The 25,011-nt window shown below is 45.5% G+C and overlaps 1 protein-coding gene across 1 annotated transcript in view; it reads left to right on the top strand.

Moving 5' to 3' along the window:
* The window catches only part of MSH4 (mutS homolog 4), a 2,042,424-nt gene that overhangs the window by 529,554 nt on the left and 1,487,859 nt on the right, over positions 1 to 25,011 (top strand). Inside the window, exon 6 of the mRNA XM_069233217.1 lies at positions 22,024 to 22,197. Coding sequence (XP_069089318.1) covers positions 22,024 to 22,197 — 174 coding nt within the window. The remainder of the gene's footprint in view (positions 1 to 22,023; positions 22,198 to 25,011) is intronic.

Below are 25,011 nucleotides of genomic sequence, written 5' to 3'. Positions count from 1 at the left end.
ATATGCGTGCCTTCGACTAATGAAAGCAAGCACATTTTATGAGGGAAGCCCACGAACCAATAAAAAGCACTGACGTGAAGTTGACAGGGCTCGGAGCCCTTTTCTAAATACTAAAGAGTCTCCCTGGTTACGCATGCGCGAGCGCATGCAACGCAGGCTCGACCCTAAAAAATGGCCCACGGAGATACATACCTCATAAACATTTAACTGGCAAAGAAAAATCAAAGCAGCCCTGCAATTGGTAAAGCTACAATTTCGTAACAGAGGTACCAAGTGCAATTTTCTTAGAGGTGCATAGTATTTACAGAAGAACATAAAATGTAGCAGCGTTTGTGGGGAATGCTCATCACAGGGACAGATACAGATAGTGCTGGAGGAGAACTGTTTTTGATGAAAGGACAGTAACCAGTGAAGGGACTCTAGTCTGAAGCGGTTTAAAAGCAATCTCTCATACACATTATGTACAAACAGTAAATAAGGGGCTGGGCCCGGGCACATTTGTACCATACAGTAATCTTTGACAGTTAACTTCACCACTTCATTTGATTCATGGGCCGCCCGGCTTAACTCAAGGAAGCGGTCACATATCCACGTTTTGTCTTTTTTGGTGATCAAATGCGGATTTTTAAACAAATGTGGACAATCCACTTAATTCAGAAGTCCTTTGATGTATTTCAGCCATGGGATTGAACAAGCGGGATCACTAAGAAGGCAATCTTGAATTATCAGCTGGTTGAGGACAGCTTCTTTATTAAGCCAAATTGTACACCACAGCTCCAATGGGGCAACGCTAATTCTACCCTGTAAGTATTCAAGACCCAATTCCTGGTGGACAGAAAAATGGGGAGTAGAGGGCGGGACACCCAACAACCGGCGACAGAATCGATTTTCCTCTACCTGAAGGTTCCCAACATCTTTATACCCCCACAACCCCATGCCATAGGACACAGCCGGCAGACATTTTCTCTTATAAACCTCCAATATGAGGGCAACTGGCTTCCACTCTATATTGGCGGCCAGGTAGTGGGTAATACCCACTGTACGCACCATGCGTAAAACCCTGTTTTTTAAGCAGAGACGCCAACTACATGCTTAATCAAATTCTAGCCACAGATACGAGAAGGAACCTACTTTTGTTAAAGTTTGTTCTCCTATCCGCATAGGTGTGTCTTGGTATTTTTAGGGCCACAAACCATTACAAAGGTCTTCGATCAGTTGGTTTCCAGGTCAAACTTTTTCATGAACTCAACAAAACTATCCACTAGCAGTTTAAGCCCATTTTCAGTCCTCGCCAGTAAGACTGCATCATCAGCATACAGTAGGGCTGGAATGACGTTATTGTGTAGACAGAGCGCATCATCTCCTGTAGAAACCAAGGTTTTCTGTAGAGCATTAATGTATAAAAGAAATAGATTGGGGGTGAGGACACACCCCTGGCAAACACCCCGACTTACACCAAAATGGGAGGTGGTCTCGCCATTCAACCCATACCTTATTTTTGTCCTCTGGCCTTGTTGAAGGAGTCTCAAGAGATCTACTAGGCTGTCATCAAGACCCATGTTTAGAAGAATTGCCCAAAGCTTTTCCCTATTAACATAATCAAATGCATTAGACAAGTCCATAAAGGCCAAGTGAATGGACCCACCTTTCACATATTTGTACTTGTCCCTAAGAAGGTAAAGGTTCAGGCACTGCTCAATAGTGCCCAGACCTTTCCTGAAACCATATTGGGCCCAAGAAATAATTTTTTTCTCCTGCACCAAAGAGATCAAATGTTCCAAAAGCACTCTCCCCATTAATTTTGAGGAGGAGTCGAGCAGCGAGATTGGCTGATAACACCTAGGGTCTAGGGTATTGCCTTTTTTAAAATTGGAACCACTACAGAAGTTTGCCACGATATAGGGGGTCCAACCCTGCTCACCATATTACAAATCCAGGTCAACAAAGGGGTCCAAAACTCTGGGTATTGTGTGAAAAGGTCCATCTGGATCCTGTCCTAACCGGGGGCCTTATTTGGGAGACTGTCACAAATCGCCTTTAGGACCTCACTCTCTAAAAAGAGGGAACCAGGGTTCAAGGGCAAAGTTATCTGTACAGATTGACCCCTCACCTCGTTAGCCCCATGAATACCTGAAAAATGGCCAACCCAAGCATCAGGGGGATATGTGATGTAATTGCTTCTGGCAGTTTGCCATCTGAGAGGCCAGCCCAGGCTACCCTCCAAAGAGCCTGGGAGTCCTTCTTTTTTAGAGGCTTCTATTATATTTTCCCACTGCTCCATCTTAACTTCAGCCTTCCTCTGTTTTACTGGCTGGGTATATGCCTTTCTACAAACAATGACAGTGGCTTTGTCTTTAGGATTTTGGCTAAGCGCCTGGCGCAGAGAGGCATTGGCTACCCTACACGATCTATCAAACCACAGGCAGCCGGTCAAAGGCACATTTTCAATTGGTCTACTCATCAGTTCCCTAATAAAACATGTGAGCTCAGCAAAACCTTTCCCTACTGCTTATTTGACTTAATGTTTGCAGTATTGGGGGGAGGTGTGCATCTGGTCCATAATAAACGCCAGATGCGCAGAGCGCCAAACTACCCTACTACTATTGTCCTTTGTCCCTTGTTTTAGTCTGAGACCATGTCCTCTTGGTTTAATCTGGGAGGGCACTTTAAGCTGGATTTCCAAGGGGTTATGGTCACTGAAAACTGAGGGAATCACTTCAAGCCCATTGGTCAGGGGTAAGAGGTTCCGGGAAATGAATATGTAATCAATTGGGGAGCTGCAGCCCAGGCCAATGAAAGTTTGTTCCACCTCGATAACTGGATGGGATTTGGGGCTAACCAAGTCATGCACCAGGAGGAGGGCATATAGGTGCCGTCCCTTTGGATCCACTTCCCTACTAGAGGGATCAAAGGGGGAATCAACTGAGGTGGATATATCTCTCAGTTTAGCATTGAAATCCCCTGCCAAAAGTACATTAAAGGGCCCGCCACATTCGCGTGAGCCCTATCAGCCAAACAACTGATAGCTACAAGTCAAGAAAGGAAGAGTTGTTATTAGATGCAAAGTTATTGTTGTAGTGATTCACCAGATACATTCTGAACTTGCCACCCCAATGAACTTCAAACGCTTGAATTCCATCTGAGTCCAATGTTATTGGTAAGACCTTGTAACCAAGAATGACATTAAACCATGCCCCCAGGGCCCCTTTAGTGCGACCTGAAAGTGAGGGAGTGGCAAACTTACTAAAGCTAATGTATCCACCAATAACCAATTCTGAAACAGCCCAGGTTTCCTGCATAAAGATATATATAAAAATGTGATATAAATAGCCACCAACCTTTGACCTCTAACTTTGAAATCAAACCTGCCACATTCCAACTAAGGAGTTTCCAGTGTTAAGTTTTAACAGTTTATGAACACCTCTTGGATGTTAAAGCTGCCTGTTCCCCTGGAACATTTACAGGTGGATTAACTTCAGATACAATCTGCTTGGTGACAATATGTCCCTTCTCCCCGAATTCCCCTCCCAGTAGTTCTAAGAGGCTCAATTTGGTCTGCCAGTGGTAGTCAATCCACCTCTTCCAGTTCACTTAAAACTGAGTAGTGATTGCTAAGTGGAAGGTGGCTTGGAAGGGAGCGTCTCCCTGAGCCCCTTATAGGGGCTTGATGGAAAGTCTGGGTGTTCTCAGTGTTCTGAGCATCTCTCGTGGGGGCTAGATGGTTATAAAAATAACCCAACAGTAAAATTCTAATCTGTTTCAGTCTCACCATACTGGCATCAGCAAGGGCTAAAATTTCCCTGGCAACATTCGGATCTCGGAAGTTGTCAATCACAAAGTCTCCTCACTGAGACTATACCATCAACCCGACGGACAAACAGGATCTCTTTAAAAATGTCCCACTTACAGCTTACATTTGTATTTAACAAAAAACTAACTTTGTTTGTAAGGGCTGAGGTAGATTCCTTTAGGGGACCTTGAAGCTTAGGGACATTATCCAGAATGACCACATATGAGCAAGAGGCTGGTGGCAGATTTATAACTGGGTACTGGGGTAGGGAGTAGACAGCCTGCTGTTGTTCATGCTGGCTACCAAGGGATGGAGTACTATTTGCAATTTGAGAATTAAGATCCTGTGTCTGTGAATTTACAGTAATAGTACCCAGCTGGACAATTGAGCTACCTTCTCTACCCCCATTCTGTAAGCCTGTAGAGATTTATGTGGCTACTCTAGGAAAATGATTAGGTCTCAAAACTATCCCCCAAACAGAGGGGCAATCGAGGGCCCCTGACTAAGATGCTAGTGACCGTGCTTGCAGGGGATCCTTCCCGACATTGTGACTAAATTACCCAAACTAGATTCTAGTGTTGGTAATCGAGTATGGATTAGTTGCAGCTTAGAGTCCAATAAATTGTTGAACCAAATCTTCAGTGAGGCACAAGGGTCAACATTTGGGGGGTGTGAAGGAAAATAACTAATGAGAGTATCTTGAGTCAAGGGCTGTGACTTTGGGGAAGAATTCATTTTTGATTTAGCAATCCTCCTTCACTTTTTGGTAATGGGCTGGAGTAAAGGAGCCACACAGAACATCTGGCACACCGGAACAATCAACAGTACTCACATCTACATCCCCAGCTATGTTATCTGAAACCACCCCTTCCAGGTCCACGCAAGGGGTTTGATTAAAAGGGTTGAGTATCATGCAGCATGTTGTTTGCAGAACCAATGTTGCATATAGCTGCAGGGCTCAAGGGCTTGCTGGGGAGCCTAGATTCGATATCCTCTTCCACTAAAGAAAGGCGTCGCTCTGCCAACTTAATTTCATTTGAAACCAAATCCACTGTGCGTACCAGAAAGTTATCAATGGAGGACTGTGAATGAGCTTGCGAAGTGGACGTGGAATTTGTGGTCACCTTCCTTTTCCCCATTATGCCACAGGTCACTAGGGAAAAGGGTACCAAGATCTAAAAATGCCTACGACTGTAATAACCCAAATATATGCATCAAAAAGTTAAAGTCTAAAGAGGATGGGCCCAGCCACTGACGGGCTAACATGGGCCCGTCTTGGCCCAGTCTTCGTCTCGGGTGCGGCCGGCCCTGCAAAGTGCCCCCACGTGCTTTATAGCGCTCGTTGGTCTGGTCAAGTGGGTGCAGGTGCTGTGAAAAATGGCAGCCTCCTGGGGCCTCAAAGGAGTCTGGGATATGTAGTCCCTTCAAAGTTGCTAGTATGTCCCACGCTGCAAAGGGCCCCCATGCGCTATATAGCGCTCGTTGTTCTGGTCAAGTGGGTGCAGGTATCTGTGGAAAATGGCCACCTCCTGGGGCCTCACAACAGTCTGGGATATGTAGTCCCTTCGAACTTGCTAGTGCGTCCCGCGCTGTGAAGTGCCCGCACGTGCTTAATAGCACTCGTTGGTCTGGTCAAGTGGGTGAAGGTGCTTTGGAAAATGGCCGCCTCCTGGGGCCTGAAATCAGTCTGGAATATGTAGTCCCTTCAAAGTTGCTAACTTGTCCATAAAAAAAGTAATATTCTAAGAAATAACTTTCCTGAACGCTGTGTTGAGCTGCCTTAAATACTTAGGGCCAGATGTAGCAAATCTGCAATTTGCGACTTGCAAATTGCGAGTCCCTGCGACTCGCAATTTGCAAGTCGCAAATTGCTATGCAGTACGGTGTCTCAGACACCGACTGCGACTCGCAATGGGGTCGCAATGACCCACCTCATGAATATTCATGAGGTGGGTCGCAAATTGCGGCCCCATTGCGAGTATAGGCACTCGCTAACATGGAGGTCTGCTGACATCAGCAGACCTCCATGTTAGCGACCTGCTTTTAAATAAAGCAGTTTTTTTTTTTTGAAGTGTAGCCCGTTTTCCTGACAGGAAAACGAGCTGCACTGCAAAAAAAACGAAACCTTTTGTTTCGGTATTTTTTCAGGGCAGGGAGTGGTCCCTTGGACCACTCCCTGCCCTGAAAAAATATTTTGGGGTCCAGTCACAAACTGGAAGGGGTCCCATGGGGACCCCTTCCAATTTGCGAGTGGGTTACCATCCACTTGAAGTGGATGGTAACTGCGATGCCATTTGCGACCGCGTACGCGGTTGCAAATGGTATTGCATCCCACAGCGACTCGCAAATAGGAAGGGAACACCCCTTCCTATTTGCGAGTCGGAAATGCATATTGCGAGTCGGTAACGACTCGCAATATGCATTTCTGCATTGGCAAACGCGTTTAGCGAGTCGCAAACGCCAAATTTTGCCGTTTGCGACTCGCTAAACATTTGCTACATCTGGCCCTTAGCACGGCATTGACAAAAAAAAAATATAATATCCTCACAATAAATAGAAAAGACTTAAAAATATAAATTATGTGTGCACCAATGCTACCCACTAAACATACAAGTGAGAACAGAAGATTGACCGGTGTTGTGAATTAACTGCTTAACAAAAACATTTATATTTATATCTCAGCTAAAAGGCAGCTGATGTACAGACCTCGAAAGTCTGCCATCAAAATATATATTTTTCTTTTGCATGAACTGCAGACTAAAACTGAATTTCACTTTTGTTTAGGAATTGAAAAATATATTGATTTTACTGAACATTGTGCATACCATTTAAATACATTATTTGAAAGAATATATTATTTTATTTATTAGCTATGTTTGTAAATTGAGAGGTTGCATGTATGTTTAAGTAAGGTATTTATCTGGGCTACGCATTTTGAGTTTTATTATAAATGTTAATGTGATTTATCAATGCCATATTATTCTATTGACACTCACAAAGTACTGCATACTTGTTTCCACACTGCTTGTACAAGTCGGTAAATTTAGTCTTTGTATGGATGGAGGTGTTCACTGTAGAAAGAACATAAATTACATTGTTGCAGTACCTGCACTAACTGAGCGTAAAATCGTACCTTCAATTGCATTTTACCCTGGTAGGAGGTGTTCAGGTCAATCTATCCTAAATTAAATTGCTAGGAATATGAGAACTCTTCACCTGTTTTACACTCACAGTGGCATGGTAAATATATAGGAAAGGTCTCAGCCGGAAGCTGTGAAGTGGGTAACTGCTTTTACACTACGGTACCCACAAAGAATTATTTACTAGTCAGCAACCCATGCTAGAGTCATACAGACCTGCTGCTGGTCATCAAGCAATCGTCCTCATGCTAACAAGTATTGGGTTTTCCATTGTTGATGTACATGGTAGAACTCGGTTAAGGTGTTTAAGGATACTCATCATAATACTGTCATACCCAGCATCTCAAGAAGTTCACCAAAAGCAGGTTTTATTAAATCTCATTATTCAAAGTAGCTACTGACAAATTTTTAAAAGATCCTTTGAGAATTTTATCTGCTTTGATTTTTCTTTTTGATGAACTATATTTGAATATAGAAGAAAACTAAAAGGGACACTGAAAATGCATTGACATGGGCGTCTGAAGCAATTACAAAATTATTATTATTGTCTCACATATGACTGGAGAGGGTACTTTTATGCAATAAATTAATTTGAGCAAGAAAGTCTTGCAAGTAATGAGTATTCTACATTATTCCATGGGATTATCGAGATATACATATATATCCGTTTTTAGCATATGAGCATTATTTTTCATCTTGCTTACTAACCCTATCTCCTCTCCATGAAGCTCTCTAGCATGCTCCCATTTTAAAATAGCAATATTTTCCGTGTTACATGAATAAACAATGAAGTGAACCAACTGTTTTGCCTGAACAAAAGGATTTAGCATTACCAATTTCCACCTGAGAAAGTAACCTCAATCCACCATCTCTTCAGTTCTGTATCACTACTTTAGTTCAATCCGTCTACCAAACATCTTCTCTCCAGTGGTCAGTCTCCCTTACAATACTGTACTGCCAATTTATCCCCCATCCTAATCTTTCTTGCAGCTTCGCGTTCTTTTATTCTGTGGTCCGATGCTAATCATTTTGTAATTATGGCAGAAACTCCTACTTCATACACTGGCTTCTGTAAAATTATATTTTGTGAAGTACTTCTTTAAGTGCTCAGAGACGTCTTATTTCCTATCTCTGTTTTAGTCCATCCATTAGGTATTACGTGGTTTATAGTCATTTCGTTTTTTGTGATGTCTGATGTCTATTGAAGCAATAATGTTATTTTCTGCCTTTCTATGCACTCTAGTCTCAACCTCCATGTCAGAAAGCACTAACCTTGTAGTCCAGATCCAATCGGAGTGCTTCCACACCTCTCCTATCACACTGCTAACAATACCCTGAATGATATGTTGTTTAGAATAAAGTGCTACGGAAGTTGGTATTGCCGGATCAGTCAGGGTTTGTACCTGGCAGGTTCACCTCTCACAACTTGCGTACTTTTGTTGCTGTCGCAAGTTCCATGGAGCCTATAGCGGATGCGGCGGCGGTGTTTCTAGAAGCTACCAAGGCTTTCGATTCGCTGGCTTGGGATTACCTATTTGCTTTGCTTGCTAGAGTTGGACTCAGTGCGCGCTTTATAAAACTGATTTACTTGTTACATTCGGCCCCCACTTCCAGACTCCACTTGAATGGGAATGTTTCGGATCCCTTCCCAGTGGCTCGGGGGACTCAACAGGGGTGCCCTCTGTCCCCGTTACTTTTTGCTGTGGCGATGGAACCTCTTGCGGCACGGCTGGGACAACATCATAATGACAGGGGACTGCCGTTTCGGCAGCGGCCCATATTGCTCTCTGTGTATGCTGATGATATTGCCTTGTATGTTAGCGAGCCACGGAAGAATTTAGACGTTTTGCTGAATGAAATTGTGCGCATTGGGTCCTTTTCGGGGATCAGGATTAACTGGTCCAAATCAGTGGTGATGCCCTGGTCTTCGGGGGTGGTGGACTTCCTTTCCCGGTACCCAATTGGTTGGTCGAGAGACCCAGTACGTTATCTGGGGGTTTGGTTGAGTTGTGATATGGAGGCACTCTGGTGGGCCAACTATGGTAAGGCTATCTCGTGGTTGGGGGATAAAGTTGGGGTGTGGCACTCGCTACCTCTTTCGCTTATTGGACGTATCGCTATCGCTAAAATGGTGGTGCTGCCTACATTTCTGTATCTGTTAGTTAACCTTCCTCTTCTCCTCCCCATGGCTTTCCTACCGCGCCTTTGCTCTGCTTTGGTTTTCTTGGCATGGGCCGGTAGGCAGCCTAGGATTGCATGGGAGAAGCTGGAGTTACCCTTTGAACTGGGTGGATTTGCTGCTCCAGACTTGGAGCCTTATTATTAGTGTACGCAGATGCACTTTGCGTATTATTGGCAGCTCCCGATTCAGTACTTACCGCACCTTGCATCTGAGAGTGACGCGGTGTGGCCGGATGGTTTGTCCCGAGTACTTGGAAATCCCACCAGGCCTAGAGTGCGAAGAATGGACACCTTAACGTGTACTGCACGTGCTTGGACTGCTTCGTTGCATTGCTCTAAAGTAAGCACGCCCCTCGCTCCCTCGCTGCCTGGTATGTCTGTTGCAGATACTGTGATGTTTCGGGATGTGGGATTGTGTGATTTTCTGCGTGATGCAAACCCATTTGTGCTGGGTGATAGGTTTGTTGATGGCCGGTTGATCTCTTGTGGGGAGGTGCTATATGATGTGTGCGCTGCGGCTTTGCACCGGCTGTATGTGTTGCGCGTCAATGCCATGCTTCATGCTCGTTTCTCTGGCCCTGTGGGGATCGCATTGGAGTGCCGTGCTTTGGAGGTGCTGAACTGTTCCCAGTCGCTGCGCGGGCTCGTTACTAAATTGTATAATTGTGTGCAGAATCAGCAGGGTGGCGCTGGAACATCTGCTAGAGTGCGCTGGGAGATGGATATAGGTGAGCCTATATCTGAGGAGGTGTGGCAGAGATGCTGTGTGCAGATGAGAGCTCTTTCTGTTTAATTCATTTCAAGTTTTTGCACCACCTGTATTACACCCCACGTGGTCTATACGCCATGGGTCTGCGTGCTGACTCACGCTGTGAGTAATGCTGCGCTCCAGATGCTGGCTTTCTACATCTTGCGTGGGAATGCGCTGAAGTTCATGCCTACTGGATGGAGGTATTGCACGCAGTCGTGGAAATGAACGGTTTGGAGCTGCCCCTCTCCCCCCGGCTGGCGCTCCTTGGATGCGTTGATGCTGTGCTGTGTTGGGGTAGGGGTCTGGCCCCCCGTAGATCAGACTGGCTCCGTGATGCCTCCTTCTGTCAAGAGCAATTGATGATCTTCTGGGAAGTAACCCCAAGGGCGCGCAACCAAAGGATATATGGGCTCCACTGCGTTCCCATCTGGAAACTTTATAGTGCTGCTGTGTCAGTGGTATATGTTTGCTTATGCGCTAGGTGGCCTTGATTGCCAACGCTCCAATTGAGATCTGATCCCATTGCGAAGCTGGCTTGCTGACTGGTGCTCCTCCCTTCCTCTCCACCCACCTTCCTATTTTCCTCTGTTGGTTTCCTTTAGGCCCTGTTGGCCTACGAACGTTTTTGCCTTTTGTCCCAGTCTCTTGATGAATGTTTTGAAATGCACACTTTTTTGTGAAATGGGCTCCATGGATGACACTTATGGACTCTGATGTTGTGTTGCAGCTGAATTATAGCTGTCGGCTTGTGTCATGGAGGCTGGTCGGCGCCTGGATACTTATTTCTCTTACCTTGTGTTCAGTAAGGTTGTCTTCCCTGGCATATTTTGTTTGTTTCTTCCATTTCAATAATAAATCAAATATAAATTAAAAAAGGTGGATGTTGAGATCTCCACAGAGAATAAGAGGGAGAGGCCATAAAGCAAATACTGTATTTAGAAAAATCAAAATATTGGCTTCATCCACATCAGAGGCATAAACCAAACACAGCGTGAACGTGAACCGCCCATTGCTAGAACCATTAACTCATCTACGAAGCTTATCAGATATATGATGGCCAACCAAGTATCCTGGCTTATTTGTGAGGATAGCCCCCCCCCCCCCACCCCGAGATATCAAGCCCTGTTGTGGGCATGCCAAGTGTGACAGGACAAGTCCCTTAAACAATCCTTGTTTGTCCAAAGGAATGTGAGTCTCTTGTATGCACACTAAGTCATGCCTCATAAGTTTCAAAACCAGTGCTAGCCTTCTCCGTTTGGCTCTAACTTTGAGACCACAAGCATTGATTGTACTGATTTGTAGCTTATTCTCAGCCATTCACTGACCTATTGATTGCATCCTCTTTCAAGCCACCAAGCATCAGATAAACACAGTACTTCTTCAATCTCTGTTCAAAAACGGCCTCCTTGGTATCCCATCCACTATTGTCATATTGTGACTGTTGATATCCGCTGTGTCAAAAACCAAAAAACCTATTGTAGGAAGTTGGCTCTGTATATACTATTTCAAAGTAAGAAATAGTGTGCACAGAGTCCAAGGGTTCCCCTTAGAGGTAAGATAGTGGCAAAAGTAGATAATTCTAATGCTCTATTTTGTGGTGGTGTGGTCGAGCAGAAGGCTTATCAGAGGGTAGTGTTAAGCATTTGTTGTACACACACAGGCAATAAGTGAGGAACACACACTAAAAGACTTACTCCAGGCCAATAGGTTTTTATATTGAAAAATGTATTTTCTTAGTTTATTTTAAGAACCACAGGTTCAAGATTTACATTAAACACTTTAAATGTAAGGTACTTCACTTAGATACTTTAGGAACTTTGAATGAAAACAATATCATGTACAGTCTTTGTAAAAGTGGCAATAAGCTATTTTCGAAGTGGACACAGTGCAAATATCAACAGTTCCTGGGGGAGGTAAGTAAAGGTTAGACTGGGAGGTAAGTAAAACACTTACAAGTCTCAGTCCTGGGGCATAGGCAGCCCACGGTTGGGGGTTCAAGTCAACCCCAAAGTTACTACGCCAGCAGCTCAGGGCCGGTCAGGTGCAGAGGTCAAAGAGGTGCCCAAAACACGTGGGCGCCTATGGAGAACAGGGGTGCTCCGGTTCGATTCTGCCAGCAGGTAAGTATCTGCGTCCTAGGAGGTCAGACCAGGGGGGTTTTGTAGAGCACTGGGGGGGCACAAGTAGGCACACAAAACACACCCTCAGTGGCACAGGGGCGGCTGGGTGCAGTGTGCAAAGCAGACGTCAGGTTTCAGATAGGAAGCAATGGAGGGACCCGGGGCTCACTCTAGCTGTGCTGGCAGGCACAGGGGGTGCTTCTCGGGACAGCCACCAACGCTGCGGGTGTAGTGTTGGTTCCAGGCGTTGGGTCCCTTGTTCCAGGCAGTCGCGGTCAGGGGGAGCCTCTGGATTCTCTCTGCAGGTGTCGCTGTGGGGACTCAGGGGATCATCTCTTGTTACTCACGGGCTCGCAGTCGCCAGGGAGTCCTCCCTGAGGTGTTGGTTTCCTGCAGGTCGAGCCGGGGGGGTCGGGTGCAGAGTGTAGAGTTTCACGCTTCCGGCGGGAAACGTGAAGTCTTTGGAAGTTGCTGCTTTGTTGCAAAGAAGTCACTGGTTTTGAACAGTTGGCTGTTCACGGGGGTTTCTTGGTCCTGTAGTCCAGGACAGTCCTCTGAGGCTTCAGAGGTCGCTGGTCCCTGTCGGATGCGTCGCTGGAGCAGGTTTTTGAAGTTGGGGCCAAACCAGTTGTCGTCTTCCTCATTCTCTGCAGGCTTGTAGGTCAGCAGTCCTTCTTCTTTCTTCAGTTTGCAGGAATCTGATTTCCTGGGATCTGGGGAGCCCCTAAATACTGAATTTATGGGTGTGTTTAGGTCTGGGAGGGCAGTAGCCAATGGCTACTGTCCTTGAGGGTGGCTACACCCCCTTTGTGCCTCCTCCCTGTGGGGAGGAGGGCACATCCCTAATCCAATTGGGGAATCCTCCAAACTCAAGCTGGAGGATTTCTCAAGGCAGGGGTCACCTCAGCTCAGGACACCTTAGAGGCTGTCCTGACTGGTGGGTGACTCCTCCTTGTTTTTCTCACTATCTCCTCCAGCCTTGGCGCCAAAAGTGGGGGCAGTGGCCGGAGGGGCGGGCATCTCCACTAGTTGGGGTGCCCTGGGGCGCTGTAACAAAAGGGGTGAGCCTTTGAGGCTCACCGCCAGGTGTAACAGTTCCTGCAGGGGAAGGTGAGAAGCACCTCCACTCAGTACAGGCTTTGTTCCTGGCCACAGAGTGACAAAGGCACTCTCCCCATGTGGCCAGCAACATGTCTGGTGTGTGGCAGGCTAGTAGAAACTGGTCAGCCTACACTAGAAGTCAGGTAGGTATTCAGGGGGATCTCTAAGATGCCCTCTGGGTGAATGTTAGAGTAGATTGCACACTGGCATCAGTGTGCATTTATTGTGCTGAGAAGTTTGATACCAAACTTCCCAGTTTTCAGTGTAGCTATTATGGAACTGTGGAGTTCGTGTTTGACAAACTCCCAGACCATATACTCTTATGGCTACCCTGCACTTACAATGTCTAAGGTTTTGCTTAGACGCTGTAGGGGCATAGTGCTCATGCAAATATGCCCTCACCTGTGGTATAGTGCACCCTGCCTTAGGGCTGTAAGGCCTGCTAGAGGGGTGACTTACCTATGTCAAAGGCAGTGTGACGTTGGCATGGCACTCTGAGGGGAGTGCCATGTCGACTTAGTCATTTTCTCCCCACCAGCACACACAAGCTGTGAGGCAGTGTGCATGTGCTGAGTGAGGGTTCCCTAGGGTGGCATAAGACATGCTGCAGCCCTTAGAGACCTTCCCTGGCATCAGGGCCCTTGGTACCAGGGGTACCAGTTACGAGGGACTTATCTGAGTGCCAGGGTTGTGCCAATTGTGGAGACAAAGGTACAGTTTAGGGAAAGAACACTGGTGCTGGGGCCTGGTTAGCAGGGTCCCAGCACACTTTCAAACCATAACTTAGCATCAGCAAAGGCAAAATGTTAGGGGGTAACCATGCTAAGGAGGCATTTCCTTACACTCAGTAAAAGCATTTGAGCACCTAATTATGGGCTTAGAGAGGGTTTGTTTAACTGAAGAGGTATGTGGTGTCTTGAATGCCCCATTTTTTGTAGAAGAGGTTTGGGAGGCTATGAATTCCCTACCCATTGGCAAATCCACGGGCCCAGATAATTTACCTCTAGAGTTTTTCAAGGCCTTCTTGAGGAGCTCCCACAAGATATGCTTCTGGTTTTTCTACAGGCAAAAGAGGGGGTAATTCCACCCTCGTGGCAGACTACCAATATAGTGGTTTTTAAGAAGAAGGCAGTTGTCCCTGATTAATTATGATGGTAAAATATATGGCAGAGTTTTGGCAAATCTGTTAGTAAAGGTTGTCTCGGGGCTAGTTTTGCTATGACAACGATTTTATTCCAGAGCGCGACACACTTGATCACATTTAATGGATGGTTTCTCTGTTTGATGCTGCTGAGGCCTCAGAAGCATCAATGTGGCTGTTTTTTCTTGATGCCGGGAAGGCCTTCGAACGTGTTTCATGAAGGTTTTTATGGTCCGTATTGGAGTGGAAGAGCTTTGGGAGGAATTTTATTAAGGCTATCAAAGCACTTTATAATGCACCCATGGCTAGATTACGAATATTAGGGGTGGAGTTGGGTATTATTCAGATTTCAAGCGGTACTAGGCAGGGGTGTCCATGGTCTCCTCTGCTATTTGCACTCTACATCGATCCCTTTATAGCCCTACTTGAGAACAGTCCCCGTATCGAACCGTGTGAAGTGAACCAAGTGAAATAAAAAGTGTTAGCCTAGGCGGATGATGTGGCAGTGGTCTCAGCTGATCCTTCAGCAGCCCTTCCTCCAATTGAAAAGGTGGCTAAACTGTTTGGGCCCTACTCCATCTATAGTCTTAATAATGGGGGAAAGGCACAGGTGCTATGTACCAAGAAAATTGTATTTAGTTACCATTGGATGGTGTAAGATGCAGTATATTTGGAAAATAAGATTACTTCAATTATGGACAATTTGATAGAATTAAAGATGGCACCATAGATAGGAAGCATTAAGCAGGAACTTGCTAGAATTACTCCTCTACATCTTGCTCTCTTAGGAAGATGTAGGGGGTCATTCTGACCCCGGCCGGCGGCGGAAGCCGCCGGCCTGGCTGGGACCACCAGAATACTGCTGCGCGGTCAAAAGACCGCCACGGGTATTCTGGGTTTTCCGCTGGGCTGGCGGGCGACCGCCAGAAGGCCGCCCGCCAGCCCAGCGGGAAACACCCTTCCATGAGGATGCCGGCTCCGAATGGAGCCGGCGGAGTGGAAGGGGTGCGACGGGTGCAGTTGCACCCGTCGCGATTTGCAGTGTCTGCATGTTGGCGGTGCTCCCGCGGTCGTTGGCCCTGGCGGATTTTACCGCCAGGGTCAGAATGACCCCCGTGATGTCTTAAAAATGACTATTTTACCGAAAGTACTCCATATCTTCAGGGCTGTTCTTCTGGAAAACGATAAGTGGTGGTTGTCTAAAGTGGAATACGCTTGCTTTAGTTTTTTGAAGAATTACAGGAGGGCAAGAAGAGTGTTCAAATATCTGGTTCTTCCCAAACTGCTGGGGGGATGGTCGGTACCCAACTTTACACTGTATTATTGGGCCTGCATGCTACAACATATGGGCATATTGATAATGGGAGGGCATGATGGAATAAGTCTTGCAGAAGCCCCATCAATATATGAACTAGTTTTGGAAATTGAGGCTAATGGTTGTTTGGTCAAAAATATGGAACCCAACTACTGTATCAGGAAGATCAACTTAACTTTTTTAGGGAGCTGCAGGAGATCTAAGGGATTGTCAGGGGCGATTTTTTCGAATTTCTTCAGCTATGAGATTTTATTAACAAAAAAATAAAGAAACCTTGTTCAGTAGTTGAGATTTCCCTAATAGAGGCTGTAAAGCGGTGGGACAGAATTCGTTGATCTGATTGTCTGATACAATTCCTACCCAACAATCTGGCAGTACAAAATGCCAAATGAGAAGCCAGACTTGGTGCAGAGGGCCTCCTTTTGCAGGAGTAATTGGACATAGCCGATAAGGTTTTGTTAATGGCTGGTTGGAAAAGTCAGCATTTTTAAGACAGTTTTTGATTTATATTATAGTCCGGCAAAGGTGGCTAAATGGGCCCGTAGGTCCAGTGGCAACTGCAGTCAGTGTGAGGCAGAACTGGCTGAAATTGTCCATATCTTTTTCTCATGCCTCAAACTAGATTCTTTAATGTGTCAAATTAGGTCTTTTATGAGCTCAGTCAGTGGTGGGTCAGCCCAGATCTCCCCTGCAGTGGTCGTTCTGTGGGCGATGAATGGAACTGAGGAGAATGATGTAGTAAGGGGGAAATCATATGTATTATTTATTGCTATGACTGTGACCTGGCTCTGCATTGTATCAGAATTGCTTAACTATGAGCCTCAATCATTTTCGATGTAGAGATTTAGATTTCTGGCGATCTATAATATGGAAATAAATATGTATAATTGCAAGGGGCGCAAGAAGCAGCTATGGGGTAATAGGACCTAGTCACCTGTTACTACCTGTCTGGAAAGCTCAGCTGGTGCCTGTTGAATAGTTTATGTGGAGGGGCTAAGCCTTTCTTGTATTTTATATCACCTTTGCTTGATATGATGCTATATTAGAGATATTTCAATATTACTACATACCTGCTTTTTAACCCCTACAGTGCCTGGGACAAGCTGGTATAGCCCTCGGCCATGCTTGCCGTGAGCCGAGGACAAGACAGGCTCGTCCTGCACAGGACCCACGGGAAGCACTAGCTAGCGCTCCCCCATGAGCCTCCCACCCACCCCCCTAGGGCAGGGATGGAAGGGGTTTCGCTTTCCCTTTCACCGCCAAACCTCCTGCCCCCCAGTGACGTCAGCGTTCAAATTGCGCGCTGACCTCATCAGAGGTCACCTCCGAAGGTGCTGGAAGCTGTGCTTCCAGGGCTATCCCGGAAGAGAAATGCAAAAACATTTCTCTTCCGAACGGGAGGTGAGGCGGGAGAGGCATCAAGGGAAAGGAAAGGCCTTTCCTTTCCTTTGATGACTCTCTCAGCAGAAATGCCCACTAGACTCTAGGGATTTTATTTTTTTGTATGCATTTCAATTAAGGGAGCGGACCTTTGGGCAAGACTCGCTCCCTAGGGGAGCAATTTTTTCAAGGCCTTTTCTGCCCAGCCTATTGTTCTTAGGCCAGTCTGCCCACAGGGGGGCAGAAACCTCTAGACGCCAAGGATTGTTTATTATTATTTTTTTTTTGCAGGGGGGAAGCGACCCCTTAGGCAAGGGTCGCTTCCCTGGGGGACAAATTATTTTCAGGCTATTTCTGCCCCCCACCTATTTTTATTAGGCCAATCTGGGGCAGAAACCACTAGACACCAGAGATTTTTTTTGTCAATTTCATGCAAGGGGAGTGACCCCTTAGGCAAGGGATGTTCCCCTGGGGTGGGGGGTGCAAATTTGTTTTAGGCCATTTCTTCCCCCCTTGGGGGCAGATTGGCCTATTGTATTTAGGCCGTTCTGCCCCGGGGGGGGGTGGGTTTAGACGTGGGAAGCGACCCCTTAGGGAAGGATCGCTCCCCTGGGGGGAAAAATATTTTTAGGCCATTTCTGTCCCACATGGGGGCAGATCGGCCTATTTTTATTAGGCCAATCTGCCCACAAGGGGAGCAGAATCCACTAGGCACCAGTGATTTCTTTTTGTCAATTTCACGCAAGGGGAGCGACCCCTTAGGCAAGGGATGCTCCCCTGGGGGGGGGGGGGGGAATTTGTTTTAGGCCCTTTCTGCACCCCTGGGGGCAGATTGGCGTATTGTAATTAGGCCGATCTGCCCCTGGGTGGGGAAGAAACCTCTAGGCACCAGGGCTAAAAACAAATGTACACATTTTTTTAGACGGGGGAAGCGACCCCTTATGGAAGGATCGCTCCCCTGGGGGGAAAAACCTTATGAGGCCCTGAGGGCAGATCAGCCTATTTTTACTAGGTCAATTTGCCCCCAAGGGGGGTAGAAACCACTAGACATCAGGGATTTTTATTTTTTTGCATCAATTTCACGCAAGGGGAGCGACCCCTTAGGCAAGGGTCGCCTCCCATGGGGCCACATTACTGTTGGTCATATCTTCCCCCCTTGGGCGTACATCGGCCTATTTTTGTAAGGCCCACCTGCCCCCAAGGGGGGGGGGGGCAGAAAGCCCAACAGAGACCAGGGAAGATTTTGTTTTCAAAATAAGAGGGTGGGGGAATGGCCATACCCCCACCCCAAATAAATGGGGCCAAAGTTGTTCTGCCCACCATTAGGCAGATGGAGCAATTACACCCAATCCGCACCCTGGGGGGAGCAGAAAGCCCACTAGATGCCAGAGAATTAAAAATAAATAAAAAAATAGTGGGGTGGTGGCTACCAACCAGTTTGGGCATGGTTGTGCCCCCACCTCAACTGAAGGGGGTAACAGTCTTTCAGCTCTCCCCTGCACACTAAAACATGTTATTCCCACTGCAAGCAAGAGGACATTTGATTATTTTGAGTTTTGGTTTTACATTTGGGCCATGAGAGCTTGTCTAACTCTCAAAATCGTCCCACTTGGAATGGTGAGGGCTGACCTTTTTGGACTTTGGGGCGCTGCCACGTAGAAGAATCCACAAGACCTAGACACATCTGAAAACTAAACATCTGGATGAGTCCAGATAGTTGTGCTTCACATGCACCCACACAATTTTCTTACCCACAATGCCCGGCAAATCTCCAACTTTGCTTGAAATCACACATTTTCCCCATATTTTTGTGATGGAACCTTCCAGAATATGCAGGAATCCCAAAAATTCCTACCACCCAGCATTGTCAAATCTTTACCGATAAAAATTCTGCCCCACTTGTCATCCCAAAAATGTTTTTTTTTCAAACTGCCCTTTTGGACCCACTTTGGTTCCCCCTCAATTTCGACATGTTTTTACCTCTTCCCTGTCACAGGCACTTGGCCCACCTACACAAGTGAGGTATCATTTTTACCAGGAGACTGAGGGGAACGTTGGGTGGTAGGAAATGTGTCCCCGTGCGGTGATCCCACACAGAAATGTGATTATTTTAGCTAAATTTGAGGTTTGCTGAGCATTCTGGGTAAGAAAGCACTGGGGGAGCCACACAAGTCACACCTCCCTGGACTCCCTCGGGTGTCTAGTTTTCAGAAATGTTTGGGTTTGGCAGGTTTGCCTGTATGGTTGCTAAGCCCAGGACCAGAAACGCAAGTGCCCCCTCTCAAATCAAAACAGGTAGTTTTGTATTTGATAATTTTGATGTGTCCACATAGTGTTTCGGGACATTTCCTTTCGCGGGCACTACCCACACAAGTGAGGTATCATTTTTATTGGGAGACTTGGGGGAACGCTGGGTAGGAGGAAATTTGTGGCTCCTCTTATATTCCAGAATTTTCTGTTACTGAAATGTGAGGAAAAAGTGTTTTTTTTTGGCCAAAGTTTGAGGTTTGCAAAGGATTCTGGATAAGAGAACCTGGTAAGAGCCCCACAAGTCACCCCATCTTGGATTCCCCTAGGTGTCTAGTTTAAAAAAATGCACAGGTTTGGTAGGTTTCCCTAGGTGCCGGCTGAGCTAGAGGCCAAAATCTACAGCTAGGCAGTTTGCAAAAAACAGCTCTGCTGTGTTTGGGAAAATGTGATGTGTCCATGTTGTGTTTTGGGGCATTTCCTGTTGTGGGCACTAGGCCTACCCACACAAGTGAGTTACCATTTTTATCAGGAGACTTGGGGGAACGCTGGGTGAAACTTATTTGTGGCTCCTGTCAGATTCCAGAACTTTCTGTCACCGAAATGCGAGGAAAAAGTGTTTTTTGGCCACATTTTGAGGTTTGCAAAGGATTCTGGGTAGAAGAACCTGGTGAGAGTCCCACAAGTCACCCCATCTTGGAATCCCCTAGGTGCCTAGTTTTCAAAAATGCACAGGTTTGGTAGGTTTCCCTAGGTGCCGGCTGAGCTAGAGGCCAAATTCTACAGATAGGCACTTTGCAAAAAACACGTCAGATTTCAATATAAAAATGTGATGTGTCCATGTTGCGTTTCCTGTCGCGAGCATTAGGCTTACCCACGTAAGTGAGGTACCATTGGTATTGGGAGACTTGGGGGGACACAGAATAGCAGAACAAGTGTTATTGCCCCTTGTCTTTCTCTCCATTTTTTCCTTCCAAATGTAAGACAGTGTGTAAAAAAGAAGTCTGTTTGAGAAATTCCCTGTAATTCACATGCTAGTATGGGCACCCCGGAATTCAGAGATGTGCAAATAACCACTGCTTCTCAACACCTTATCTTGTGCCTATTTTGGAAATACAAAGGTTTTCTTGATACATATTTTTCACTCTTTATATTTCAGCAAATGAGATGCTGTATACCCGGTATAGAATGAAAACCCATTGCAAGGTGCAGCTCATTCATTGGCTCTGGGTACCTAGGGTTCTTGATGAACCTACAAGCCCTATCTATCCCCACCACCAGAAGACTCCAGCAGACGTAACAGTATGTTGCTTTCAAAAATCTGACATCACAGGAAAAAGCTACAGAGTAACACATGGGGGAAAATGGCTGTTTTTTCACCTCAATTTCAATATTTTTCTAATTTAGCTGTTATTTTCTGTAGGGAAACCTTATAGGATCTACACAAATGACCCCTTGGTAAATTTAGAATTTTGTCTATTTTTCAGAAATGTTTAGCTCTCCGGGATCCTGCATTGGTTTCACACCCATTTCTGTCACTAACTGGAAGGAGGCTAAAAGCACAAAAATTAGTAAAAATGGGGTATTTCCCAGTAAAATGCCAAAATTGTGTAGAAAAATGTGGTTTTCTGCTTCAAGTCTGCCTGTTCCTGAAAGCTGGGATGCTGGTGATTTTAGCACCACAAAACCTTTGTTGATGCCATTGTCAGGGAAAAAAACACAAGCCTTCTTCTGCAGCACTTTTTTCCATTTAAAAAAAAAACAACAAAATGTTTGCTGTATTTTAGCTAATTTCTTGGTCTCCTTCAGGGGAACCCATAAACTTTTGACATGGGTAGCTTTTGTGGACAAAAAGCTATGAGTCCCTAATCACGAACTGCCACAAATAGCCATTAAAAGGCCGGGCACTTTGGGGAAAAGGCCTGGCAGTGAAGGGGTTAAGTCTCCGATATTTGTTTGTGGTCAGATACTCCTTGGCCTTGGCTCACTCTGCACTTTATTGTTGTGCATTTGCACCTTTTTCTCTTCTGTATTTCCTGCTATGAATTAACAAGAGTGCTGGCTTAATCCGAGTTTATCTATTTCAGGGGCTTCAGAAGGGTTAGAATTGTAATAACCTTAGAAGGGATTCATATATCGGTATTTGTAGCTTGATTGTTTTGTTTGTTTGTCTTTCTTTGCGATTTGTCTGTTGGATTTAATGACGGATTTAATGACGGAAGCTTAAAAAAAACTTTAAAAATGTAAAAATAAATCTTCCCCGTAGGTCTTAGCATCTGGCCCTTAGTCATCAGAGCTTCCTTGTTCTGGGCTTTATTAAGTAATCTACCTGAACTGCACGCTATTGTTTCCTCTATCCGGTGGTCATTTGATCTGCAGTACACAGATCCTCGACTGCGCAACACTCCACTTCATGTGTGTTCTGGTGGTGTCTTCCATACTTGTGCCTACTTTACCCACACTCACCATCAACAGTCACACAAAGGTTTACCTACATATTTATTTGCCTTTTTGAACCGGTTCCACATGAGGTTTGTGACCCATTAAAGCTTTTTACAGAGCAGACAACCCATAGTCATTGTTTATTCGTTTCTGAGTCTCAGCACAGCCATGTTGATGTTGTATGTGTTAAGTATGATAGTAAACTGAAAACCCGTTAATCTGTTGGCATGCTAAATATCCCCTTTACTAATATTGTGAAAAATCAAGAGTTGCTTGTTAGAAACAATTTTATGATTGTGAGATATTTTTAGTTTACATAAACACTTCTTCTAAAACGTTTTAAGGTCCGCCAACAAATTTAATGTGCTTGATAATTGATGAGATTTTAAATGTATTTTTTTATTTTGCGTTTTAGGTATTACTGCCTTGCTGCTCTCGCAGCGTTGCTAAAATATGTTGAGTTTATTCAAAATGCGGTTTATGCTCCAAAGTCGATCAAGATTTGTTTTCAGGGGAGTGAGCAAACAGCCATGATAGATTCAACATCAGCTCAAAACCTTGAATTGCTTGTAAACAACAGAGATTCTAGGTAAGATGGTGTTAAGATATGGTTTACAAATCACCTCTGCTATTGTGTAACAACATGCAAAGCTAAAAGGAAAGTTTATGATCAAGATGAATGTTCTATAAATGAACACACGGAATGGAGACTTTGACACCAAGGGGGGTGCCATTGACATCATAATTTTTAAAAAATATTGACACTGGCTCCTAAATTCTCATTCTTTATTCATTTGATGGACATCTGTCAGAATGTGTCGCGTTTTTCCTAAACTTATCCATAGAGGTTTTTTACTTGTGCTTAATACCAGATAAGTCTAACTGTGGCTCACTGTACAAATGCAATAAAGAAGTCCGAAATGGTAATCCACAAATATTATGAACACCATAAGGGCAAGTAGACTCCATCCAGTTAGAAAAAAAACAGATAACGTCTTTGTAAAATTTAGACAAACTCCAAGAGTAAGTGCTGTCTCTAACTTGTTAATAGCCCCTAAACACCGTCCCAGAAACAAAGTGATTAGGAACCCAGTACATTGTACTATATCCCATCCCACTCTTTCCATTCACAACAGGGCCTTCTCTTTTTAGGTTCGCCTACAGAAGTTTTTAGCTCTCTGTTGTTGAACAGTAAGCTTTGGGCTAGCCCACTGATTACCATCGGTTGGCTTCTTTGTCAGACTAATTTTATTACTAATTTTTCAGCGTCTTCCCTTCTTTTTGTGTTTTGCCTACCGGTTTTCTTTTTCTTTCAGCTATCCAAGGGGATGCAGGTGTTTTCATTCTCTCCTCTGTGCTGCTTCCCCCTCGCATCCCTGCCCTCTCTGCCCTCCATGTTCTTTCCCTTTCATTCCTCCACTGGTCCTTCCACATCACTTGTTTGTTTAGGCTTTTTTACACCCCTGAATCCAGACTCTTAGTTGCTGTTCTGTCGCTCCCTGCTTCAAGTATCGCCTTTCTAAACAGTACACAATTTGTATATTTTTTAATGTGCTGCTCCAAGAGGTGTGTCCACCAACTTAGAAATGTAAACATTGTCGTACATGTATGTTTTGACAAATGCATGCATCACGCTGGGGCTGCCTTAACATCATGAAATGTGTACATGCATGATTGAAACATGTACACCTATACATCCGAATGGGGCTGCTTGACCAGGGGATCTCCACTGATAAATATAAACATGGAATAGTCCCGCCCAGGTGTGAGGATCCCGGAGCACTTTTCCATAGTATGTCTTCTTAAGTGTAGATATTCGCCTTGTTTCAGGAAGGCCTGTAGAAACACATAAGATAAGAACATTAAGCAGCCTATAAGAAAGCCTACAATGGCCACATTCTTCAGATTGTACTTAAAATGGGTAAAGAAACCCACATATATGTGTATTTAAAGCCAAATACTTTCGTACAAAGCTTAAATCTTCTTCACAACCCCTTTTTTTAAGTAAAGAGATGAACAATGGAAGGACAGTGTAGCCCTATAGATCAACAGGAGATTGTGCAGCACCAAACTCCAGCCCCTGAGTTATACAGCAATCACTGCTATTGTGTGCTGCGGATGGGTCAGTGGGCCTCGGGGGCTCAGTGGCAGTAGCGGGCAGTAACGGGCTTCATGCTCCAAGTCAATGGACGACAGAATGTTGAGCAGGCTGCCAGGCTCCTCACCTTATAGTGAGCAGCTGGGGGGATTCCTAGATGGCGTCTCGCATGCTGGGGCTAATTGCACTCACTAGTGCTTTGAATCGCTTCTCATTCCCTGGCGGCAATGTCATTGCAGGGTCTGATGGAGTCCTTCTCTGGCAGAGGTCTCCAGCTCTCAACATCCCCTTCAATCCGTAGGTCCGGGGTCATAACTATTGCTTCACAAAATGTGTTGGGCCCTTGGTGGTCAGGCAATGACAACAGTAGGGAGCCACAACCTCATGTAAATCAGGAAGATGAGCGGGCCTGGTACGGAGCTTCTCAGCAAGCATCCTATGTGGCTGCCATCTTATCTACGCCCCCCCTAAACTACCCTATTAAAAGAATTGTTCTGTTCCATTGGCTGAAAGGCAAGGAGATAGACATGGTAATGTTACAGGAGACACCTCCAGCGATGGATAAGCAACTGCTTAGCTCCTATTAGTTCCCATCCCAGTTCCATGCCACCTGAAAAAAGAGAGGGGTAGCTGTTCGGCTCTGCCGTGGGCTGAGGTTTGAACTTGAGGCTGTCAGAGGCTGGGTATTGGTAGACATAAGTACACATCTACCACCAGCAATACACCCCCAACACAGTGTTGTGCACTGTCAAGTTTCCACAAAGTAGCCCCTGGCTTAACCCCTGGTAGCAGTCATGCTTAACTCCGGAGACAGGTATGTAAAGCACTTAGACCAATACAGTAAATAAGTCAGGCACAACACACAATAAAAATACCACACTAATTTATTGCCTCCTGCGTCCACTAAGAAATCAGACATCAGGCCTGTCTGCTTTTTGTCACCCCTAGAAAAGTTTGGAACCTTGACAGGGGAAGGGAAAGACCTTTCCAGAACCAGATGTAGGACAGGGTGTCCCCCCACACACAAAGTCTGGCACCAGGTATAAATATTGGCCCTCCAGAGCCACTCCTCTAACCAATTCTGGAACCATGGAAGTTACAGAGGAAGGACAGTCCTGCTGCCAGAGGACTGCCTTGCTGCTTGAGGACAGGCTTGCTGTCTGAGAAGGAAGACTGAACCTGTTTTCCTTCATCCTATGTTAACCCAGAGGGACTCCAAGGGTCCTGTGTGAGTGACAGGAACACAACAGGCTCAAATGTCCTCAATGCAACTGTCCAGCTGACCTGCTGCAACTATGCCTACAA

This window comes from Pleurodeles waltl, chromosome 4_2 (genome assembly GCF_031143425.1).
Source record: "Pleurodeles waltl isolate 20211129_DDA chromosome 4_2, aPleWal1.hap1.20221129, whole genome shotgun sequence".
NCBI classification, from domain to species: domain Eukaryota; kingdom Metazoa; phylum Chordata; class Amphibia; order Caudata; family Salamandridae; genus Pleurodeles; species Pleurodeles waltl.
The sequence above is the reverse complement of the archived record's forward strand: the minus strand, read 5'-3'. Positions and strand labels throughout refer to the sequence as shown.